Source organism: Mycteria americana, chromosome 3, assembly GCF_035582795.1.
Source record: "Mycteria americana isolate JAX WOST 10 ecotype Jacksonville Zoo and Gardens chromosome 3, USCA_MyAme_1.0, whole genome shotgun sequence".
Taxonomy (NCBI): domain Eukaryota; kingdom Metazoa; phylum Chordata; class Aves; order Ciconiiformes; family Ciconiidae; genus Mycteria; species Mycteria americana.
The window spans coordinates 124,573,732-124,593,357 of record NC_134367.1 but is presented as its reverse complement, the minus strand read 5'-3'; the positions used below and the strand labels follow the sequence as shown (position 1 = coordinate 124,593,357).

Here is a 19,626-nt window from a genome sequence, read left to right as displayed (position 1 = left end):
ACATGGGAACTACACTGAAACATGCGCGTAAGGTCAGGGTGTTTTACCATGATTAATATCAAGCATTTGGCTTGCCTTGAAAAAAAATTTGCAGTGGTTTCACGAAAACATGTGAAAGCACATGTCTGTTTTGTTATCTTTACTGCTGCCTTGCCTAACGTGCTTTTGCTTGCTTGATTGTATGTTGCTCAGCTGGCAAGGTCAGCCAAATTGTTTGCTGCTTCACATGCTCTGATTTTCTGGCTTTTTGTAAACAATAAGAGCTGACATTATTCTTGAAGCAATTGGTTTCACTGTGAAAATATCAATATGTTTTTCCGACAACCCACGCAAGGGGAGACGATGCTGTGAAGTACAACTCTGCACACAGACTTCTAAAAATTCCACCTAATCCTCAGGCTGGCATTAAAGTGGAGAATGTGAGTTTGCAGACATTTCCTCCTTTCCTGGAGAAATGATGCAGTGAGCTTGTGGGCACCGCGGGTGGCAAAATAACCAGTTTGCTTCAATAAGTGCAATAAAATTTACAAATATTTTTCTTGATATGGTTTCCCAGAAATTGAGCAGTTCCCCTCAGCAAGGCACAGCCTCACGTTTGGCGATGGCACGTTGTTCTGATGCTTTTGTCACCCTTGCAAGCTTTGCCATTGCCACGTTAGGTTTTTTCCAAAGGCATTAATCTGTGTCTACAAATTCTTGCTACCGTTTCTAGCCCCACTCTTTCTGGTTCCCAGTTCCTAAACCATGCTAGCCTATTTAAGAGACTTGAGTTTGAAACTCCTCGCTCTTGATTATCATGAAATGCTTGTGACAGGCTAGCGGGATGCTATGATGCTACTTAGAGCATGAGTTGACTGTATTTACATCTGTGGTTCTTCTGCAGCAAGGCTAAGCTCAAGACTGTCCTTCAGCAGCTCTTTTAGGTCATTACATGGCTTTCCAGAAGGTTGTTTCAGTACATTTTTCTCGATTGAGCTGAACAAGGCATGACACTAGTGTTTTTCCAAGGGCTCTTCCTAGAGATGTTGTTTGACATGGAGAACATTAGCAGTGCAATAAGCCTCTGCAAGTTGCTAACAGCTTGCTTTGCAATACACTTCATCTTGACAAAAAAAAAAAAAAAAGAAAAGAAAAATAGTTCCCCTGCTTCTTACTTTGGTATGCTTGCTCCTGCTGCAAATTCTACTGTTTACAACTTCCACTGATGCAAAACACTCAAGATGTTTGTCAAAGCTTGTTTTTCACTTCAATCCACACGATCGTTACATATTGTACAAAATACCATACCACAATTTTTGTTAAATATCCTTGTTGGATGCATTTCATTTCTCTGCTTAGCTTTTGTATCTGCCAGCACTTCTGCGCACATTTGTTGGAGACTCCTAGCCCCTCTCCGCCTCGGCGGTGCTTACCCGGGGTGTTGGTGAGCTAAGCTGCGATGTAAGCAGGCAGCTTCTGTACCACAGCGGGCCGCTGGCCCGGCTGAGCCGGTCACAGCCCGTGACAGGGTGTATATATATATATATGCCTTAACGTGAAATGCGGCATCTGCCGAGTTAGATGTTGTGACACAAACGCAATCCCGACAGTAAATGGAGTGAAGATGGGTGGTGTTTTCTTGTCAGTGCTTTGTTTATGTTTTGCTGTTGCTCGCCTCTGGTGCACGTATCTCTCCGAGCTGGAAGGGAGTAGAGATCGGAAGATTTCAATGCGATGTTTCTGTGGAATCTGTGAAAGCTCAGTTCTGTGGAGGTTTCTGAAAGAAAACTGACAAAAGCAGAGCCAGCGTTGAGGAGAGCACCATATTCAGGTGCGGCCGAATCGGCCAGAACAAGGGTTTCTGTTTCCCCTCACCTGCTGCAAGGCGCATCCTGCCGCCCCATCTGCGGAGGTACGGACTGAAGTGTGGATTGTAAGCTTGGGCTCAAATTTAAGGAGTGCTAAGACTGAACAAGACGTAGTTGGAAAGTCATGGGCTGGTGTCCTGTTTGCCCTGGGCAAAGGCTCCGGCTGGCCGAGCGCGCGCAGAACAGAGCGCTGTTAGGGCAACCCTACCTCCACCGTACCCTTGCTCACCTGGGTAAAGGATCTGCTCTCAGTCTTGACTCAAGCCTTACATTTACTTAGTCCTGCTAAAATAGGTGCTGGGTTTATTCATATATAAATTAGCCTGTTTGCTCACGTTGTTTGAAGTATTTGGAGAAGTAATAGCTGTTTGTTAATAAAGCATGCGGGTAGCAGGGTTGAGGTACTGAAGTTCTCTAAATCTGTTATTTTTTTCTTTAGTTTGCATCCATGGTAGAGTATAGTCTGTGTCAGTAAGTGTCTCTCCGTTTTCCCTCCCTCCCTTAGGTTCAGGCTTGCTCATGCCCCCATCCTCTGCTGGGTTTGCTTTTAAGGTGGGTTGCAGAGCAGTGAATTCCAAGTGCTAATGTTTGTTTCGTTGCCAGCTGATGAAACTATCTTTCAGACTAGAGAGCATCTCTGGGGAAGAGACTGGGAGGAAATGGTCAAAGGAATTTATCACGGATGCTTGGTATGTGCTGCATTCCCACAAGTTGGTATCTGGAATATGTTGATATCAGGAGACTGCTTTAGTGTGGTTTCAGCCACCTAAATTAAAATAAAATTGATGACAGAAAGCGAGATTCCTCTTCGAGACATGAAGTCTCACGTTACGGTTCAAAGAGCTGTCCGGTTGTTTTGCTTATCACACTTGCGTGAAGCAATTAAAGTGGCACTGCCAACTTGAAATCTAGTCAGGTTTAAAAATGAGTTGAATTTACTTTTGGGTACCGCATACGTCCCTGTTTCCATTGACTGTGTTTATTGTGTGAGTTTGGGAGAGAGGTGGCAATAGTAAATTTCATTTTTTCCGCTTTTCATTGTGTTGTGATGGGCTCATAGGCATAGCAAGAGAAACAGTCTCTAAAGGAACTGACTGTAGCAAAGGTCTGTGAAATGCTAAAGTTTTGAAAGTACAGAATGTAAATACTTTAAATGAAGTAAATTGGGGAGGATATCTAGATTTTTTTTCTTGCTACAATAAAAAAGTACTAAAAGTGAGGGTTTTTTTTTTTTGGTGATGCCACTTAAAAGATGAAGTGATAAAGGTGCATTCCTTTAATCATGGAGAAGGTGTACCGTCATTTTCCTTTGCTGGTATTTGGATCCTTGCTATCTTTAAGTAATAATCTCACTGATTTCAGTAGGACTGCTGTCAGGCTTGAAAGCAGTTTGCAAGTTCAGAGATATAAACGCTATGTTTATTGCTTATGAGGAAAATTCAGTATCCCCTGTATAAAATGCAGTCCTGTAGCACGGTCCGCATGTCTCCTTAGCTCTGTCTCTTTAAACTGGGAACATGTATTTTAAAAAATATTTGATGGTTTCAGTCTTGTCACTTCTAACTTTCTCCTCCCTCTGCATCCGCTCTGCTTTGAGAGATGATAGATGGTACCAACAGGCCGCACGAGGCTCTCCTATCTGCATTCGAAGAGCAGTGTGTTTGTGGCGAAGGAAAATCCAAACTTTCCTAGCATGGTTTTCTAAGTTGTAAGTGTTCAAATTTTAAAGTTAATCAGGTTGATTTAGCTACCACTGGTTTCTTTAGAAGATACATGTAGAGCCTGTAACTTCATCACCTTTTTTCTTAAAGGTGATGAGCAAAATCCTTAGCAAAAGCGTGTATTTTTCAAGGTTATGTAGTTTAGAGAAGTGTCACGTGAAAAAGATGCGCTCTGATTGTGGAGGTAGAAGTCTGTTTATTCTCAAGAAAAGAACGTGTAGAAAAAGTAAATGAAAAAATGAGCACAGAAACTTTTTGTAATGTGCTGCTCTTGAGGAATAGACGCACCACAGTGAAGCTATAAATGTAATAAAATTTTCCTTGAAACTTTAAATCATACTTTATTGCCTCTTTAAGAAGCCCATAAAACTTCCTGCTAAGGAAACAAATCTTTCAGTCTGCTTTTTAAAAATCTCTTTACCTGAAGTGATCTGATTAAAAAACTTGTATCTCTTCCCTAGGCAGATAAAAATGGTGCTGGCAGTTTCCTCTCGTTGCACCTGAGGTTATTCTGCTGCTAATGTGTAAGAGTTGTTTAGTTTCATCTTCTGAAAACTTTTTGCTATAATCACAGGTCCTTTCAAATGAAGATCAATGTTTTGTAAATGTTTATACTGATATTCTTAAATCTCATGTGAAGGACCAGTATTTTGAGTGATTCCATAATTTCATAAAGGGAAAGAAAGCCTTGAAGCACTGGCACAGCGAGCCCTGTTTCTTGACACTCAACCTGTGAACGATCTGGGGACCTGCTTGTGTTCAAGACCCAGTTTAAGATTTCCCGTGGCCATGGCAAACATTACATGTCAGGGTTTTTTTGTGTGTGTGTGTGTTTTTTTTTTTTTTTTTTGTTAGCACTTTTACTGTAATTCTCTTGGGATGCCTTCCTTTGTTTCGGTGTCCCTGCAAAGATCTCGACCAAATAATAAAAGGGGGCTTAATAAGAAATGTTAGTAACGTTATCAAAACAGAATTTTCACAGGAAAAATCCTTAAAATAGGAAATAAAGGGCTTTCCTGTAGCTTGTTTTTAAATTATTAGAGCACTCTGTAGCACTGTTTTGCACTCAGGAAAGTGGAAGAATTCCAGTTCTTGGTGTAAATCTTTTCTGGATAAAATGAGTCTGGTACTAAGTCTCGTAGCGAGGCTGAGTGTGTGGCGGGTTTGTGTGTGTCTGTGTGGTTTCTTCCCCCGCCCTGCCGGGCATATCTACGCTTTAAGTGTGCGATACACCGGCAGAGGTAACGGAACTGGGTTGGACACCGAAAACAGCCCAAGTGTGGCAAGCGGTCTGTGCTTTAAGAAGTTGAGAGCATTAGCTTAATTCTGATTTTTGTGCCCTTGTAATTAATTCAATTCCAAAACCAGAACTGAGGCTAACTTAAACCCCAACATATTTGAAATATTTTTTTGTGTATTTTTTACGGCTTCATTTGTCACGTGTTTTTTAGGGTAATATTTGTAAGCATCTCTCTTGAATCAAGAATCAAGTGTAGTTAAATATACCTTGAATTTATGTGGGTAATGTTATGTCTTTCGCCATGCTGTGTATTTTGGTTTGAAATTTCTGTGGAATGGCAGACTGAAACTCCCTCTTACTGGGTGTCTTAAGCATAAGCACTCTCAATTTAAGGCCAAACAAGTTTATTTTTTGAGTGCCGAAAAGCCTTCTGACTGAATTATTAGATGAACTAAAACAAAACTTACTCTCAGACATCTTTTGCTGCTCAATAAAGAGAGAATCTTTGTGGCTCATGCTTTCCTACATGTAGCAAATATAAACCCAGATTAAGGCATTTTTATCTATAGCCTTGTCCAGTTGCAAAGAATAATAGTCGGAGAAAGGTGGAGAGCGTCACTTGAGTCCAGGGGGTCACTTGGTACCTGTTTCCTGAGCCACTCCGTGAGGATGGTGCTTGGCGGAGCTCCTCTGCTGCTACAGCAAAATGAGGTTTGCTGTAGTGTGAGGAGGACAAAATGTGCTTCAGGCAATGTAAATTCATTTTGTCTGTTCTGTTTTCCTAGGTATATTAAGGTCTTTATTTGGGTAGATGATTTGTAGAGAGGAACAAGGATAACACTTGAGCATTTTTGCTGCAAATGCTTCAAATCCAGATTAGAGAAGAAAACTGAAACAGCAAGTCACGGATGTCATAATTTCATGTTAAGTCATGTCGTGTTCATCTCATGTTCATTCATATCACATCACGTTATGAATACCCCAAATGGAGCCGTTGCCTTTTAGTTTTACATGTAGGCAATTATTTCCATCGAAGTTGTGGGGCCGTCTGTCTAGTCGCTGCTTTGACATATGTCATCGTAGTACTGAATTGCTTTGTAAAACCTATTACTTTGGGATATAGTATAGTGTCTCTTAATTGCACCACTTGCTTCTCCTGCCTGAACAGAGCCTACTTTTGTTCCCGACGTTAATGGCGAGGCCCTGATGGCAGAGCGATGCTGTAAGTTCATTGACGGGAGGGGAACTGCTCTGAGATTACACGAGCATACTTGGGCCTTGTATTTTATGACGAGCACGAGTGCCAAAAAGGCTTGGGTTTTGACTTGTGTGACTTAATTCTCTGGCTGGCTGTTGAGGCAGTGGTATAACCGTTGTGAACAAGCTCTCTGTGTTTTTTAGCTTCCCGCGGATGTCAAGCGATCGCTCTCTGCTAAATGCTGGCTATTGAGCGCAGGCTTCTGCGGCTCCCCAAAGGATCTCTCGGGCTCAGCAAATCCTTCGCCTCTCCCTTTGGGAATATTGTTTTCTGACTGTCTCTGCTGTCTCATACTTAAAATACACACCTAAGCCACAAAGAGGGATGCTGGTTAATCATTTACAATAAACATATTCTTTACCTTTTCTTGGGCAGACAATGCCATTTAGGTGAAAAATGGCTTAAATATTTTACACGAATGACTTCTAGATATAGCTTTTGCACCTAATGAAACATTTTTTGGTTTACCCCAAACAGCTATTTAATCACTGAAGACAGCTATAAAAGGTACAAACTTCAGTTTGAGCAGTGCTTATTGCTTGAAGCCTAAAAAATGGAGACTGTCTCTTTAACTGCTGATAAATGCAATATTTAAATGCAATATATACCTATATAAAGCAAATAAATACTTCCAAACTGAGGAGCTGTATCGTACATAGTCAAGTTCAGCATCGCGTGATCTATAAAAGATGCCTTGCATTTAAAATATTCAACTCTGCTAATCTAGTTTTGGAGACACATATTAGTAAATAACTTAAATTAGGCTGTGGTCCTGGGGGATTCATTTAAGTTGAACTTAAATTAACAGTTGTTTGTTACACACTGAAAATGCACATTTTATGTGCAAGTGCATGTAACTGGAAATAGAAAATGAACAAGCTGAGCAAATTTGTATACCAAAGCGTTGGGCTACGTGCGTTCCTTAAGAACAGGGATATTCGGTACATAAGAATATCTGGAGGTAATTCCATTTCCCATCAACTGAACCTTAGCTATCCCTTTTCAGCACCAATATGGTGGGGGTTTATTGTGTAAATCAACTGATAAGATTTACAAATGGAGCCCTAAGTGCTCTGACTTTTTGTCAGATTATTTTTTATTCAATGGCACACGCAGTGCGGTAGCTGTCTTCTTAAAATTCATACGGTTCCTGCTGTGATTGACAGGGTACAGCTTCATTATGCAGTTCACTAGGTGGGCTGATTATGGCTGTGAATGCATGTCATGGTTTAACCCCAGCCAGCAACCAGGCACCACCCAGCCACTCGCTCTCTTCCTCCCCGCCCCAGCGGGATGGGGGAGAGAATCAGAGGACTAAAAGTGAGAAAACTCGTGGGTTGAGATAAAGACAGTTCAACAGGGAAAGCAAAAGCCGCACATGCAAGCAAAGCAAAGCAAGGAATTCATTCACTCCTTCCCATGGGCAGGGAGGTGTTCAGCCATCTCCAGGAAAGCAGGGCTCCATCACACCTAATGGTGACTTGGGCAGACACGCCATCACTCTGAACACCCCCCCTTCCTTCTTCTTCCCCAGCTCTATATGCTGAGCATGATGCCATATGGTGTGGAATGTCCCTTTGGTCAGTTGGGGTCAGCTGTCCCGGCTGTGTCCCCTCCCAGCTTCTTGTGCACCCCCAGCCTCCTCGCTGGTGGGGTGGGGTGAGAGGCAGAAGAGGCCTTGACTCTGTGTCAGCACTGCTCAGCAGCAACTAAAACATCCCTGTGTTATCAACACTGCTTCCAGCACAAATCCAAAACACAGCCCCATACTAGCTACTCTGATGAAAATTAACTCTATCCCAGCCAAACCAGCACAATGCGTGAATGGGATGAATGAGAGAAGTGTGTAGTTGATTCTAGCTGCGGTCGGCTGGTTCATTGACAGTGTGAATGCACTGCACTCACATCTGTATGGGAAGAAATGAGAGAAACTTATTTGTACTTTTTCATTTGTTTGGAAAAATTCATCATGCTAATATTTTTGCCATCTAGTGTCACTTTTACGAAGAACGAGGGAAGAGTGAATTACATCGAAAGTAAATTACATCAGTCCTCCAGGCTGGTTTTTGAGGCCCAGTCACTTCTCTTCATCCTTTTGCAGCTTGGAAGTTGCGTTTTGTCTTTGCCCGTGCTGCTTTGTCCTTTCTCTGTAGCAGTGTGGATAAAAAAAAAAATTGTGTGACAAACAGCATGTTAAGATGTATGGACTGATTTCTTTAATAAAAAAGACCAGAGAAAACAAGCCTCGCTGGCCTATTTACAGGTAGAGTTTGTACGCTATAGCAGACGTAGTTTCATTTTTGACTGGCCTATATGGGAGTTTGATTGGACAGTTGCTGCACTTTTGAAGTGTTGATTAAATGCGCAAGTTATCTTTATTTTCACTGGTGGCTAAGTAGTGATAAGGATGTTTTAAATGCCCAAGTGCCTCTTCTATCTCCAGATTAGTTTGGGGTTTGCACAAGATTTAGTTGTCTGCTTTCATTATAATGCTTCAGGGAAAAAGAAGAAAAACCTGAATGAAAACAAGCGGAGATGATGCAGAGGGTGTGCACACATGAATCGGGGTGCAATTGTCACAGGTCTTGCTTTAGCTGCCAGAATTTCTAACCAAATGCCTGGAACTCAAATGACCAAAACAAAGAGCAGTAGATCCTATAAGCTCTCCTTGGATCAACCATGTGTTGCACTGCAAATCTTAGAACAGTCAGTGTAAAAATAAAATGTTGCTTCAGCCCTAGAGGAGCTCAAGACAGGGTTGTACAGCATAGATCAGTGCTGATGCTTTGTTTCGACCGCCCCTACCTTCTCTTTAGAAGCATTTCTGTAGGAAGAAATATGTCCTTCCCTTATAAATATAGCTTTAATACTAAGCATCTTCATTAGCATTAAAAGCAGTTTGATCTGTTGCTGTGGCCTGAATCCCAGATGAGAATATATCTTCCTCTGGGGCTCTCCACCTCGGTGTACTATTAAAAATGTAAGCAAACATCTCTGCTCTGTGTACACAGAGAAAATGATTTACGAATGCATGGATTGCAGGTTTCTTTTTAATGAAGTTTCTTATCAATGTGCTTGGCCGGAAGACTGACCATAGTAAATCAGAAGCTTCAAAGCAGTGCTGGCAGCTTCATTTCACATGAAAATTAAAATACTACAAATGGCGAGTGTGGCATTCTCTGGGAGCTGACTGTTACTCTGCTTACCTGGTTTTGAAGAACAAAAAACCACATTAGAGGACGCTTTAGGGAAATGTTCCTATCCCTTGCTCCTGTTTGACCTCATTCAGAAATGCTCAGACAGCAAAGGGGTGCAGGAGCTCCAAGAAAGAACAGGTGCTCTTTGGTAGCAGGGATCTCTACCAGCCTCTTCTAGCCAAACTAAATCTTTTTGAGATTCTCTACGTTTCCCCCAGTTTAAAAATCTTTAGGTGGTGAGACTGCTTCTGTTTCTGCCGTTGTGCCTCTGCATGCACAGTGTATCTTCAGCCCATCATTGTGCTCATCCCAGTGGCCGGTGCTCCCACCTGTGCTGCCTTCTGCAGTTGGTTTGCCTTCTCCTGTGGTGAAACTCATCCCTGCCCATGTCCTGTGATGGTCCTTTACTGTTGTTGAAGTCTGACCTGGAAGTCATGTTTGGTTCAGAAAGGCTGTGTGCTTCTCTAGGGTGGATGCTCGTTCTGGTCCCGGGTAGACTGGTGTGGAAGGTGATCAAGCAGGGCTTGCATGTCCATTGTTGTCCTTGCCCAGCAGTGCCAGAGGTTTGCATTTGGGGCTGGCCGCTGTAGCGGGTGGCTGGAGTAGCCGGGCAGCAGTTCTGCCCCTTCATTTTCTCATAGACAAATGCCTGTAGACCTCCCCCCACCAGCACACCCACCCTCCTCTGTCCTCCAGCTCCGTAGCATACGAATTTCTCCGACTCTGTGCAGGTGGGTGAGGGGGGAATGTGTGAGCAGAAAGGAAAGTTTATTGTGACAGACAAGCTGGAAGATTGACACAGTCTTCATAGATTGTATTAAAAATAAATGGCTCTGCTTCAGCCTGTGAAGTCTGATCCTCATATATTAACTGCATAGGCTGGGGGGGGAGAGCTGTTTTATTTTCTGGTTTGTTTGCTTTATGCCTGCATAATCTCAAAGGGTTTTACCTGCCTGCAAACCTTAACGTATTGTGGAATAGCTTGAGCGGAATAACGTATAGTTGAGGCAATGTATGGATACACTGATTTTATTGACACTGTACAACAAAATTATTACTTCCCTGTTCATCTGCTGCCCGTGAAACAGACTGTCACGTTAACAACGCTGCTCTGCTAGTAAAATCTTACTGTCATGTGTTTCAGAATAATAACATGCCTAAGTAAAGCAATTTTTGCCAATGCTACTCTGTAAACGATTACAAAAGTTTTGATATTTTATAAACCCCCAATTCCTGTCTAAGGAGCCACCTATGATGGGCTTGTAAAAATTAAAACATAAAAGTTAATGGCATTAAAGGTTACCTATTTACGTGAAGTGTCTGGTGCAGTGATAGAGCGTTGGTAACGAGGCACCATGAAAATGCTAAATCAGAAAGTTCTGAAAAAAAGACAACAAGAAAAACATTTCCCATTCATTGAGCTGAGAATTTTTAAAATTAGTGTTTAATAATGAAAGACTAAAGGAATGGAGTTAAACATTTAATGAGTGAAATGCATCTAGAAATTATACCAAGGGGAGTTTTGTACAGAAAGACTCAAGCAAGAATTTGGTACTTGAGCTGTTCCCCCAAACTCCTTGTTAAGTAATAAATTAATAATTTAAGCTATTAGGCTTCAGCTTTTAAGCAGCTGCACCTTGAAATGCAAGTTAACTCAGCCTTAGCAGAAAGAGGGAAATCTTGTATGATTGATTCTTTTATTTGTCTTCGGTGCTTCCTTTTTAAGTTTTATAGTCATTCCTTTATTTGCTTGTTGGCCGCTGGGTGTTACGAATTTGAAATGCATCATGGTATCTCTGATCTTAGTGTCTATGAACGTAGGATGACCTTGGTTGAGATCAGATTCACTGGTACATTTGAAGGAATCGAATGCTCAGTAATTGCAGCTTGCCTCTTTCAAAAACAAATAACAAGGAGGAAAAAAAAGCTTCTCTTGACTTTTTCTTGCTCTGAAGTTGCTGACAGCCAAATGCCAACACTTCCAACCAGAAACCTTCCTTGGGAAGTTTCAACCTGAAGGCAGCTGCTGTAGTTACGGTCTGAAATTATGGTCTTTCCTAATGGAAGTACTCATACAACCTTATCTCCGCAAGCAGAAGCAGATTTTAAACTAGCTATGCTATTCCTTTTTTTCTAGGTCTTAATAGTTCTCAGTTTATTATAGTAGCTAAAACATAGGTAAAAAACCCAGCTCTTTTCTGAACTCCCGGGTGAAGCCATTCTGTGTGTTTCGCTCACCTGCTATCAGCCTGCTCATCAGTGGATAAAGACTCAAGACCTACTTGATGGTTCAGGTGCCTGAAATGCTGTCGGGAGAGTTTTTGCTGGAGTCCCTGTCTGGCAGCTGTGACATTCAACAGAAATTATCCAATCTGTCCATCTTGTTCCCACAACTGGGGAAAATTACTGTGATCAAAATGGAAAGAAGAGTAGTTAACCTTTTATTTACTTTCTCAGTAGGGTGGTTTTCTGTAGCAGTTGGGAAGTCTCGCTCTTGTGGGTTTCAGTTTCCCATCACAGCTGGTTCCTCTGTGTTTCTGGGCATTGGGATTCTCTGACACGCTTGTATTTGCTCAATATTGATACTTTCTGGCTAATGTAAAGAAAAAGTTTTAGTAACGTTCAAAACATGCCTCGGAACATAAGCCACCCTTTAAGTAGTAGAGACCAGGACTTGACAGAAGATGTCTGGATAAGAAAAAAAAAAAAAAGACAGCATGTGTTTTAATGTCTGACCACTTTCACTTGTGCTTTGGTATAGGTTGGAGGGAAATAACCAAAGACAGCTTGGACCAAGAATAATGGTGTGAATTCTGTAGAATTTGCGAGTAAATGAAAATATCCTGGAGTGTAACAACAGCAGACATTGCTTGGAAAACTGTCCCATGTGGGACCGAAACACAGCCTAACCAATGGGACCAGCAGTACCAGAATTGAAAGTATTGCCAATGCCTAGGCATCAAAGCCTAATGCCTTTTTGTGGCAATGTTGCAAAAAGTAGTGCCACTGTTTATTGCCCCTGTATATTTTAGGGGAATGATAAGGAAGGAGAAAAAAAAAAATAAAGATGCACCTGCCACCGTAACTCATTCTAGTGTGTTCACATGTAAGAATGATGTTTGAAAAGTAAATGTGCTTCCTTCTAGTCAAGTGTGGGGGGAAAAAAATTAAAATCATGACACCTTTTAGTCTGTAGATTTCTTTTCAAGTTTTTTTACTCCAGGCTTTTTATTTCATTTTTCTTATAGCACTTTAGAGACTTTGATTGCAGCATCTAATTTTGATGAGTCCAGAGGCATCATACCTAAGATATTCCCTGACTGTACTTTCCCTTTTCGTTCGTTATGTTTCTTCAAACAGAATATTTTGTTTTATTGCACGGTGTCTCTATCTGGTCTGATGTGAGAGGAAAGCACATTCTTGGAATAACTAACACATTCACAGGTCGCAACTCTTCTCCTCTTAAAAGGGCTGCTGAGAAAAAGCTTAAAGTATTGGACAAAAAAGGTGACCTGTATATTGCCATCAAAGTTCTGAGGTTTTGCGTAGTGAACTTTCCTGGTGAGAGGACCTTCAAGAGGTGAGAACAACTAGGGGTTTCAAACAGTTGTACGGTATTTACAGTTGTACAGCCCTAAAGACTTAAGGTATTTATGAAAACATCTCATCTGTCCTGCGTGTGGATTGCAGTACATATATAACAAGTGTTTAGTGCATTTTCCTCATTTTTTTCTTTCCGTCCAAATACTTCAAAATTTAGACTTTACTGTTTTTCAGTTTTATGTAATTATCGAAGATGTATCTTATTACATAGCTTCCAGTTATAATAATTTTCTTACAATATCATTCCTACCTTTGTGTCTCGGTACGATACCAGAATGGATTGACTTGCGAGAAATAAACAAACCACCTTAGGATCGCTAATTTTTTTTATTTTTTTTTATTTTTTTATTTCTTGCAGATGTGATCCATACCGTTGGGCCGATCGCAAGAGGCTATCTCACCGACACTCATAAAGAAAACTTGGCAAATTGCTATAAATCCTCTCTGAAACTGGCAAAAGAGAACAACATCAGATCAATTGTAAGTACTCTATGAGAACACATTCTTTTTTCTAATTTGGATCTTTGTTTTCTTGCTGTAGAATAATTATAAATGTAACGGTAGGCTTCCAGAAGGATTTCTTGCTGTATGTGATGTGAAAAAGCAAGAAATTAAATATCATTTGGCCAAAACAGTTGCTAGGGAAAGAGGGATATGGTTATTTTAGGAGATAAGGAAAGCTGGCCTTTGCTGTAAAGGTTAGGTGTAAATACAACCGAACCAATAAGAAAGGGAGGGAGTTGTTCCAGTGGCTCACTTTTACACAGTATTGTTTATTTAAAAAGACCTAAGAAGCCACTGGTCAGGTGGATAACTGCATGCAATGTTGCCTCCTAAATAGCTGAGAAGTTATTAATTTGTTGTTTATTCTGTCCATTAATGTTTCTTCCTAAAAATAAAGGTATTGGTCAAGTGGTAATGTTTATAGCACCCCCTCACCAAAATCTATCACAAAATAGCCTGTTATGTGTTCTTCCATTGAATAATAAATGTTCTTTAATTACTTTAAACGCATGTTACATTTTTGTACGTCAAAAGGCGAGATCTTCAAAGTCCACAGAGCAAAGGAGCCTGTTTCCTCTCCAGCTCTGGAGCTTTGATTCTGTAGCTCAAGCTGTAGCATCTGAAGTCTTTAGATATCCCTAGGTTAGTTCCCTAAACGTTTAACCAAGAAGGAGGTTATCACCTGGGCGTGACTTTACATCTTTTGGGTCATTTTGCCTGGTTGTGTGATAGCATGTATGTTTGGCAACTTAGAACACACATTTAATCTAAGAATTGTTAATTGAACCAGTGGTGTTACATCAGGGTGAAATACTCAGTAAGGGAAAGCTATTAACATAAAAAAATCACAAGTGGAAAACAAAGCTTTTTGAGGAGAGGGCAGGACAGGTGTGGGGCTTTGAGCCTGAGTTAGATGTACCCTTCAGAGCCAAAGCTGATGAATATTGCTTATTTCTTTCTTTTTGGAGTAAACTGTGCTCTTCACACTCTTTCTGCTGATGAAGTCCTCTCTGTACTTCTCAAAACGCTGTCCAGTGAGCCCTCTCTTTGCCATTATGTAGCCACGAAAGAGAGGGGGTACCCAATTTAGTTGTTACTTGATTTTTTTTTTTTTCTTTTAATACTATGTACATAAATTAGAACTGAAAGCGACCTCGGGGTGGGAGGGTGTGTTTTGAATTCCTCTCTGGGATTGTTTAAACAAGGATGTTCCTCTGTCCTGCTGTGATTCTCACTGGGGGCAGTGAGATCTCTGTGCTGTTGCTCCTACGTTCTTCCTTGTTCTTGCCTTTAGGCTCTGGGCAATTACATGCTGCTTCTGGGGCATTTGGGTTAGTGAGAATAAAGTCCCTAACATAAGGGGGAGGGAAAGAAGAAATAGTATAAAAAACAAGAATATTGAAATAACAAAGGGAAAACTGCAGTGGGCGTTGGTCGATGCTGGTAACACTTCCATCCGCTGCAATTCTTTAATTTTAGGACTATCTAGGTGGTAGCTTGATATTTAACATGGAATAATAAAGAGTGGTCACTCTCATGGGTTTCATGAAAGCTAGTCTGATAGCGTAGTAAGAAAAAATGACCACGAGAGAAATCATCCATGGATTATTTCCTTGCTGGTTAAGAGCTGTTGACTGTGCACCTGTTTGAGATATAAAATACTCAACACCCAGACTTGCAGAACACAGCTGCACAAGCTGAACAGGAGCCAAGAGCCATTCATTCATACCAGCATTAAGAAGCTTAGCAAGCAATATGGATTTTAAAGCCCACGTGACAGATCATGGACTGTTCTGAAAAGCCCTAAGTCCAGTGATTTCAGTGATGCTTTGGGAAGTGAAGGCTACTTGAGTGTCTACCCTAATGAACAAATCAAGCCTGGAGCAAAGTAAAATGTATAATTCATTCAATTAAGGAGGAGTAGATTACTGTGAGTCTGAAGAAAAGAATACGAATTGCAAGCGGGTTTCACAAGATGCAGTGCAGCAGACATAGAGGGAAAGGAAAGAAAATGAATAGAAATATCTACAGACTTCTGAGGCTTGCAGAGACCCGGTAGAGAGAACAGAAGTACTCAAATTGGTTCAAATTGGCAACGTGCCAGTGTGGATTGGATTATGGCAACGGATATATTTACAATAGGGATAAGATAAACAAAAATTGGGAAAAAAAGCTTACCTGTGTAAAATAAGTAAGAGAAAATCAGCTGTGCTGATTGATGGTGTATTTTGGTGGCCTCTTTAACAAGAAGATGAAACAAGCATGGGAAAGAGGAAAATGAGGAGTTTTAAAATACGTATTGAGAAAAGGCAGGAAAAGCAGTATACTTATGACCTATAAGTAAACAGGTATTGATGATAGCAAGTCGTAGTGTACTAAAAGCATTAACTAAACCAGCAAGCATCGGAGCATTAGCAGTAGTAGCAAGTGAGAAGGAAGCAAAAGAAGGCATGAAAGGGTTGTAGCAATATGAATGTGTTCCTGATCTTCAAAACAGAAAGGACAGCAAGTCCAGGAATTAATGCAAAAGGAGGGGGGGAAAAACCCCACCACAATTCAGATTGTTTTGGACGTGAATTGTGTCATAGGAATTAGAATTGCTGGAGGCATTATGAATGAAGAGTAATGATGAATCGCAATGTATCAATTTGGACAGAAGTGTGCAGGGTGACTCAGGGTGCACCACTAAACACAGTTTAATTTAACATCTTTATTAATGATTTTTGAAGAGTACATAAACAGCTCATTAATTACATTTACAAATGATGCTACATTAGGCAGTGTTGCAAACACTAGAAAAGGACGGAGATATATGATGACAATTGATTACAGAGACTGCAAATATAACCTCACCCGGCATCCGCTACAGCACCAGAAGGGAGTTTTTGCCTCCACTTCAGCGGAAGATAGGTCAGAACCAGAGCTGACAGCTACAGTGTAACTCGGCATGGGAAAAGATGAAGTAGCATATGGTGGGGAAAAATAACCCGATTTGCAAATAGTCAAAGGGAGAAGCGTGCTGGAAAACCAGCATAATGAGGAAATGGTCTTGAATAATAAGCCGCAAGTTAGATATACTTACAGCAGTCACTTGTTCGGTATTACATATTGTTGAGCTGCCATTAGAGAAATGATGGATGCCATAGAGGTGGTAGTTTCTGTTCAAAATGGCCTGGGGAGAACAGGATTAAAATTCAGAATAGATCAAAACTCACTTATACGTATGCGTATGTAGAAGTTTTATATACTGAGGAAGGGACGCGATGATGTTGAAATACTGCGTAAATCGTGAGATGCAGCTTTATGGAGGGGGGAAGAGAAGAATGTCATTGTGTGTAGGACAAAATGGCAGTTAAATGGAGTAGCTGATATTAATTTGGGTTGTGTTGGCAGCCAAGGTGTCCAGGCATGGATGAGAGCAACTCTGTGCTAACTCTCGGGGGAGCACTGAAATCTCATCTGAAAATGTTATAATCTCAGTATATTAAAAAAAAAAAGATGCGATGGGTAAAACCAGAAATGAGATGAGGGAATATAATGAAATGCCAGTCAGCGTGATTGCCAAGGTTCATAACTCACCAGCAGCCCAGCCATGGGCAAGGATTTGCATAGCCATTAAGGCAGAAAGAGGAGCCTCAGGAACAAATTTGATTGTCCATAGGATTGTTCAGAGAAAGCAAACAGCCCCTGGCGTTTGTCTCCCACGCCGGTTTTCTCAAACCTTTTATGTTCAATATGAGGTTTCGAATGCCGTATCAGCTATTTTCATACAGGACTTTGTGTCTCTCGGGTCATCTACTCCATCTACCTTTTAGGTTACCAAAGTAAAGTTTATGTGTCTGTACCTGTTCTCTGGCATTCCCAAAAACACGCATCGCTTTTTCCTTCACGCTTGTTTATGCAGCCATGCCCACTGTAGGACACTTGAGCTGCTCTCTGACTATTTGTGTGGTCATTGGCGCTGGGCGAACCTTTTGTGTTGGGTGAGTCTATTATTTATACAATCATCTGTCTGGTTAAGAGGACACTTGAGACATTGTTTCTGTTTATCTCCACTTAAGTCGGTACAGATCAATGGCAAAAAAAAATATTTAAGGTAATACAAGGAGTTTATTTGAGGAGTAACTAGTTGGCATTTAGGCAAATTAAGTTTCTTAAATGTTCAGAATAATTTTCTAATAATGTAAAAAATTGTATTTTGATGTTGGTCTCTTGAGTACACTCGTAGCTATTGCTGTCCTGCACCAATTAAATCTCTGCTGCCTGAAACACTGGGAATACGTTATAGGCACCAAATCTTCACTGAAAGAAGAAATAGTGAAAAGATTCCAATAGATGCTTTTGCTGTTTTCTTGTATTGGTTTTCTAAATAAGAGTCTTACAGGCCAATTATTTGTTAAGTTATCAGGCAGACTAGGGGAGTTGTAATCACTGGTTTCAGGGATTAAATTGGTCCCCTGTTTACGCATTGTTTGAAGTAGTTTACTCTGTGCGCTCTGACTTTTTTGGAGGACCTCCTGTCCTGCTTTACTTTGCATACATTGCTTTGAAGCCATCTGATACCCTGGAACTTTTCTGAACATCAAGCACTTCCCTGCCACATACTTTATTCAGACTTGGCTTGTGGTTGAAAAAAAATCTCAATCAATTGATGTCAGTTGAAACCAGGATTGCAGTTAGACACTTTCTGAACGACGCGGAAAATAAAAAACGATGCTGTGCGTTATTGTGGCTGGGATCCAAGTCAAAAGGGCTGTAGCGTGTTTGCAGAGGGGGAAGTTGGTGCTGATCCCTCACCCAGAAGGGCAGGGCAGGCCGCCTCTGCGATGGCTACAGAAATGGAGAAGTTTTATTCAGGCCTATAGCTCTGCTGTTGTTCGGGACTCCGTTCGGCATTGCAGTCTTCAGGATCGCTTCGTGTCGGTAGGGGGTGAATTGTAAGGCTTTAACAAGAAGCATTTCTTTAGACCGCCCTCTCTGACCTCCACCTCTAGGGAGAATTATGGCTAGCGTGTGGGGGCTGGAGGAAATCCTCAAAGAATGCAGCTTTGTGAGTTGCAGAAGGAGGCCTGCTTACCACCAACAAATGTATTAACAGGGTTAAATACAAAATGCCGAAATTTTTCTATCGGATCCCTAGAGTCAGGTAGGGAAGAGTTCATACTATTCTAGAGCCTTACTAGATTAGTTTGCTGTTGCATAAAAAGACCCACACGCCAAAGATACCAGTCTGTCTGCCTGGATGTTTGTGCTATGAATGCAAAAGGTAGTCCTGCTCCAGGGAAAGCTTCTTAGCTGGACTTTACTTCTCAACACAACCACCCTGCTCCTTCTGTCTACAGGATATAAAGGCAAAAGGCCATCTAGAAATATCTCAGAAGTAAGAGGACCTATTTAAGGGCTGAGTTGCTCATCTTCAGGTCGAGCGGAAAAGCCATCATTTGGCGTTGGGATGGCTAGTGACCTGTAATGATGGGATATTTCTGGGAGAGTAGGTTGTCTCTCTTGACTGGATAAAGTGGGTCCCTCCTGTGCATGCAGCTTATGCTGTGCTTTGGTTAGGGTTATTACAAAAGTATGCTAAATAAGATCGGGACATGCTTTTCGAAATCCACATTGTACATCCGCTTCTGGGGTCTTAACTCAGTATACATAATGCATATAACTAGCTGTGCATATGCAGTGCTTTTTAAATTAAAGTATTATTTGAGGCTTTGTTAGATAAATATTCCTTCCATGTAAATATTAAGTTGATCTACAGGGAGTTTTGACTCTCTTTTCGTAGGTTTTTCTGGCAAACAAGGGTCACTTACTTTATTTGTTGTCTGGGTATTGGCAAAGTTAATACCAATACTAATATAACTCGTTTGTACAGAAACACAACCTAATAATTATTCGGAGCAGCATGTAAAAATACAGCAAGAAAGGTACCTGCTACTTATCCATTTATAGCACTTAAGAAATAACCTAATTGTCTTTTTAATTGATTTAAATATTTGTCCTCACCTGTAATTGTGGATTTTAAAAAATAGACTTTGCAGCTATGCACTGATATTCTTGGTATTTGCGTTCACCTTTAAAAGGGAGTTGTATTTCTGAGAGGCTGCGCTGTTTCTTTGAACTTCGAGTGGAGACGTATTTAGCCACTACGATGCCTGAATCTTCAATTGTAACTCATGTACTTAAATTTTTAATATAAATTTCAAACCCAGAGTGTTCTCAGCTCCTCCTGTTCTAAATTATAAAATTAATCAGA

General features: G+C 40.9%; 1 protein-coding gene across 4 annotated transcripts in view; it reads left to right on the top strand.

The window, feature by feature from the left end:
- Positions 1 to 19,626, top strand: part of MACROD2 (mono-ADP ribosylhydrolase 2) — an 899,949-nt gene that overhangs the window by 515,506 nt on the left and 364,817 nt on the right. For all 4 annotated transcript variants that reach the window (XM_075496893.1, XM_075496891.1, XM_075496892.1 and 1 more), the window contains exon 6: positions 13,225 to 13,346. In XM_075496893.1, the coding sequence (XP_075353008.1) occupies positions 13,225 to 13,346 (122 nt within the window). The remainder of the gene's footprint in view (positions 1 to 13,224; positions 13,347 to 19,626) is intronic.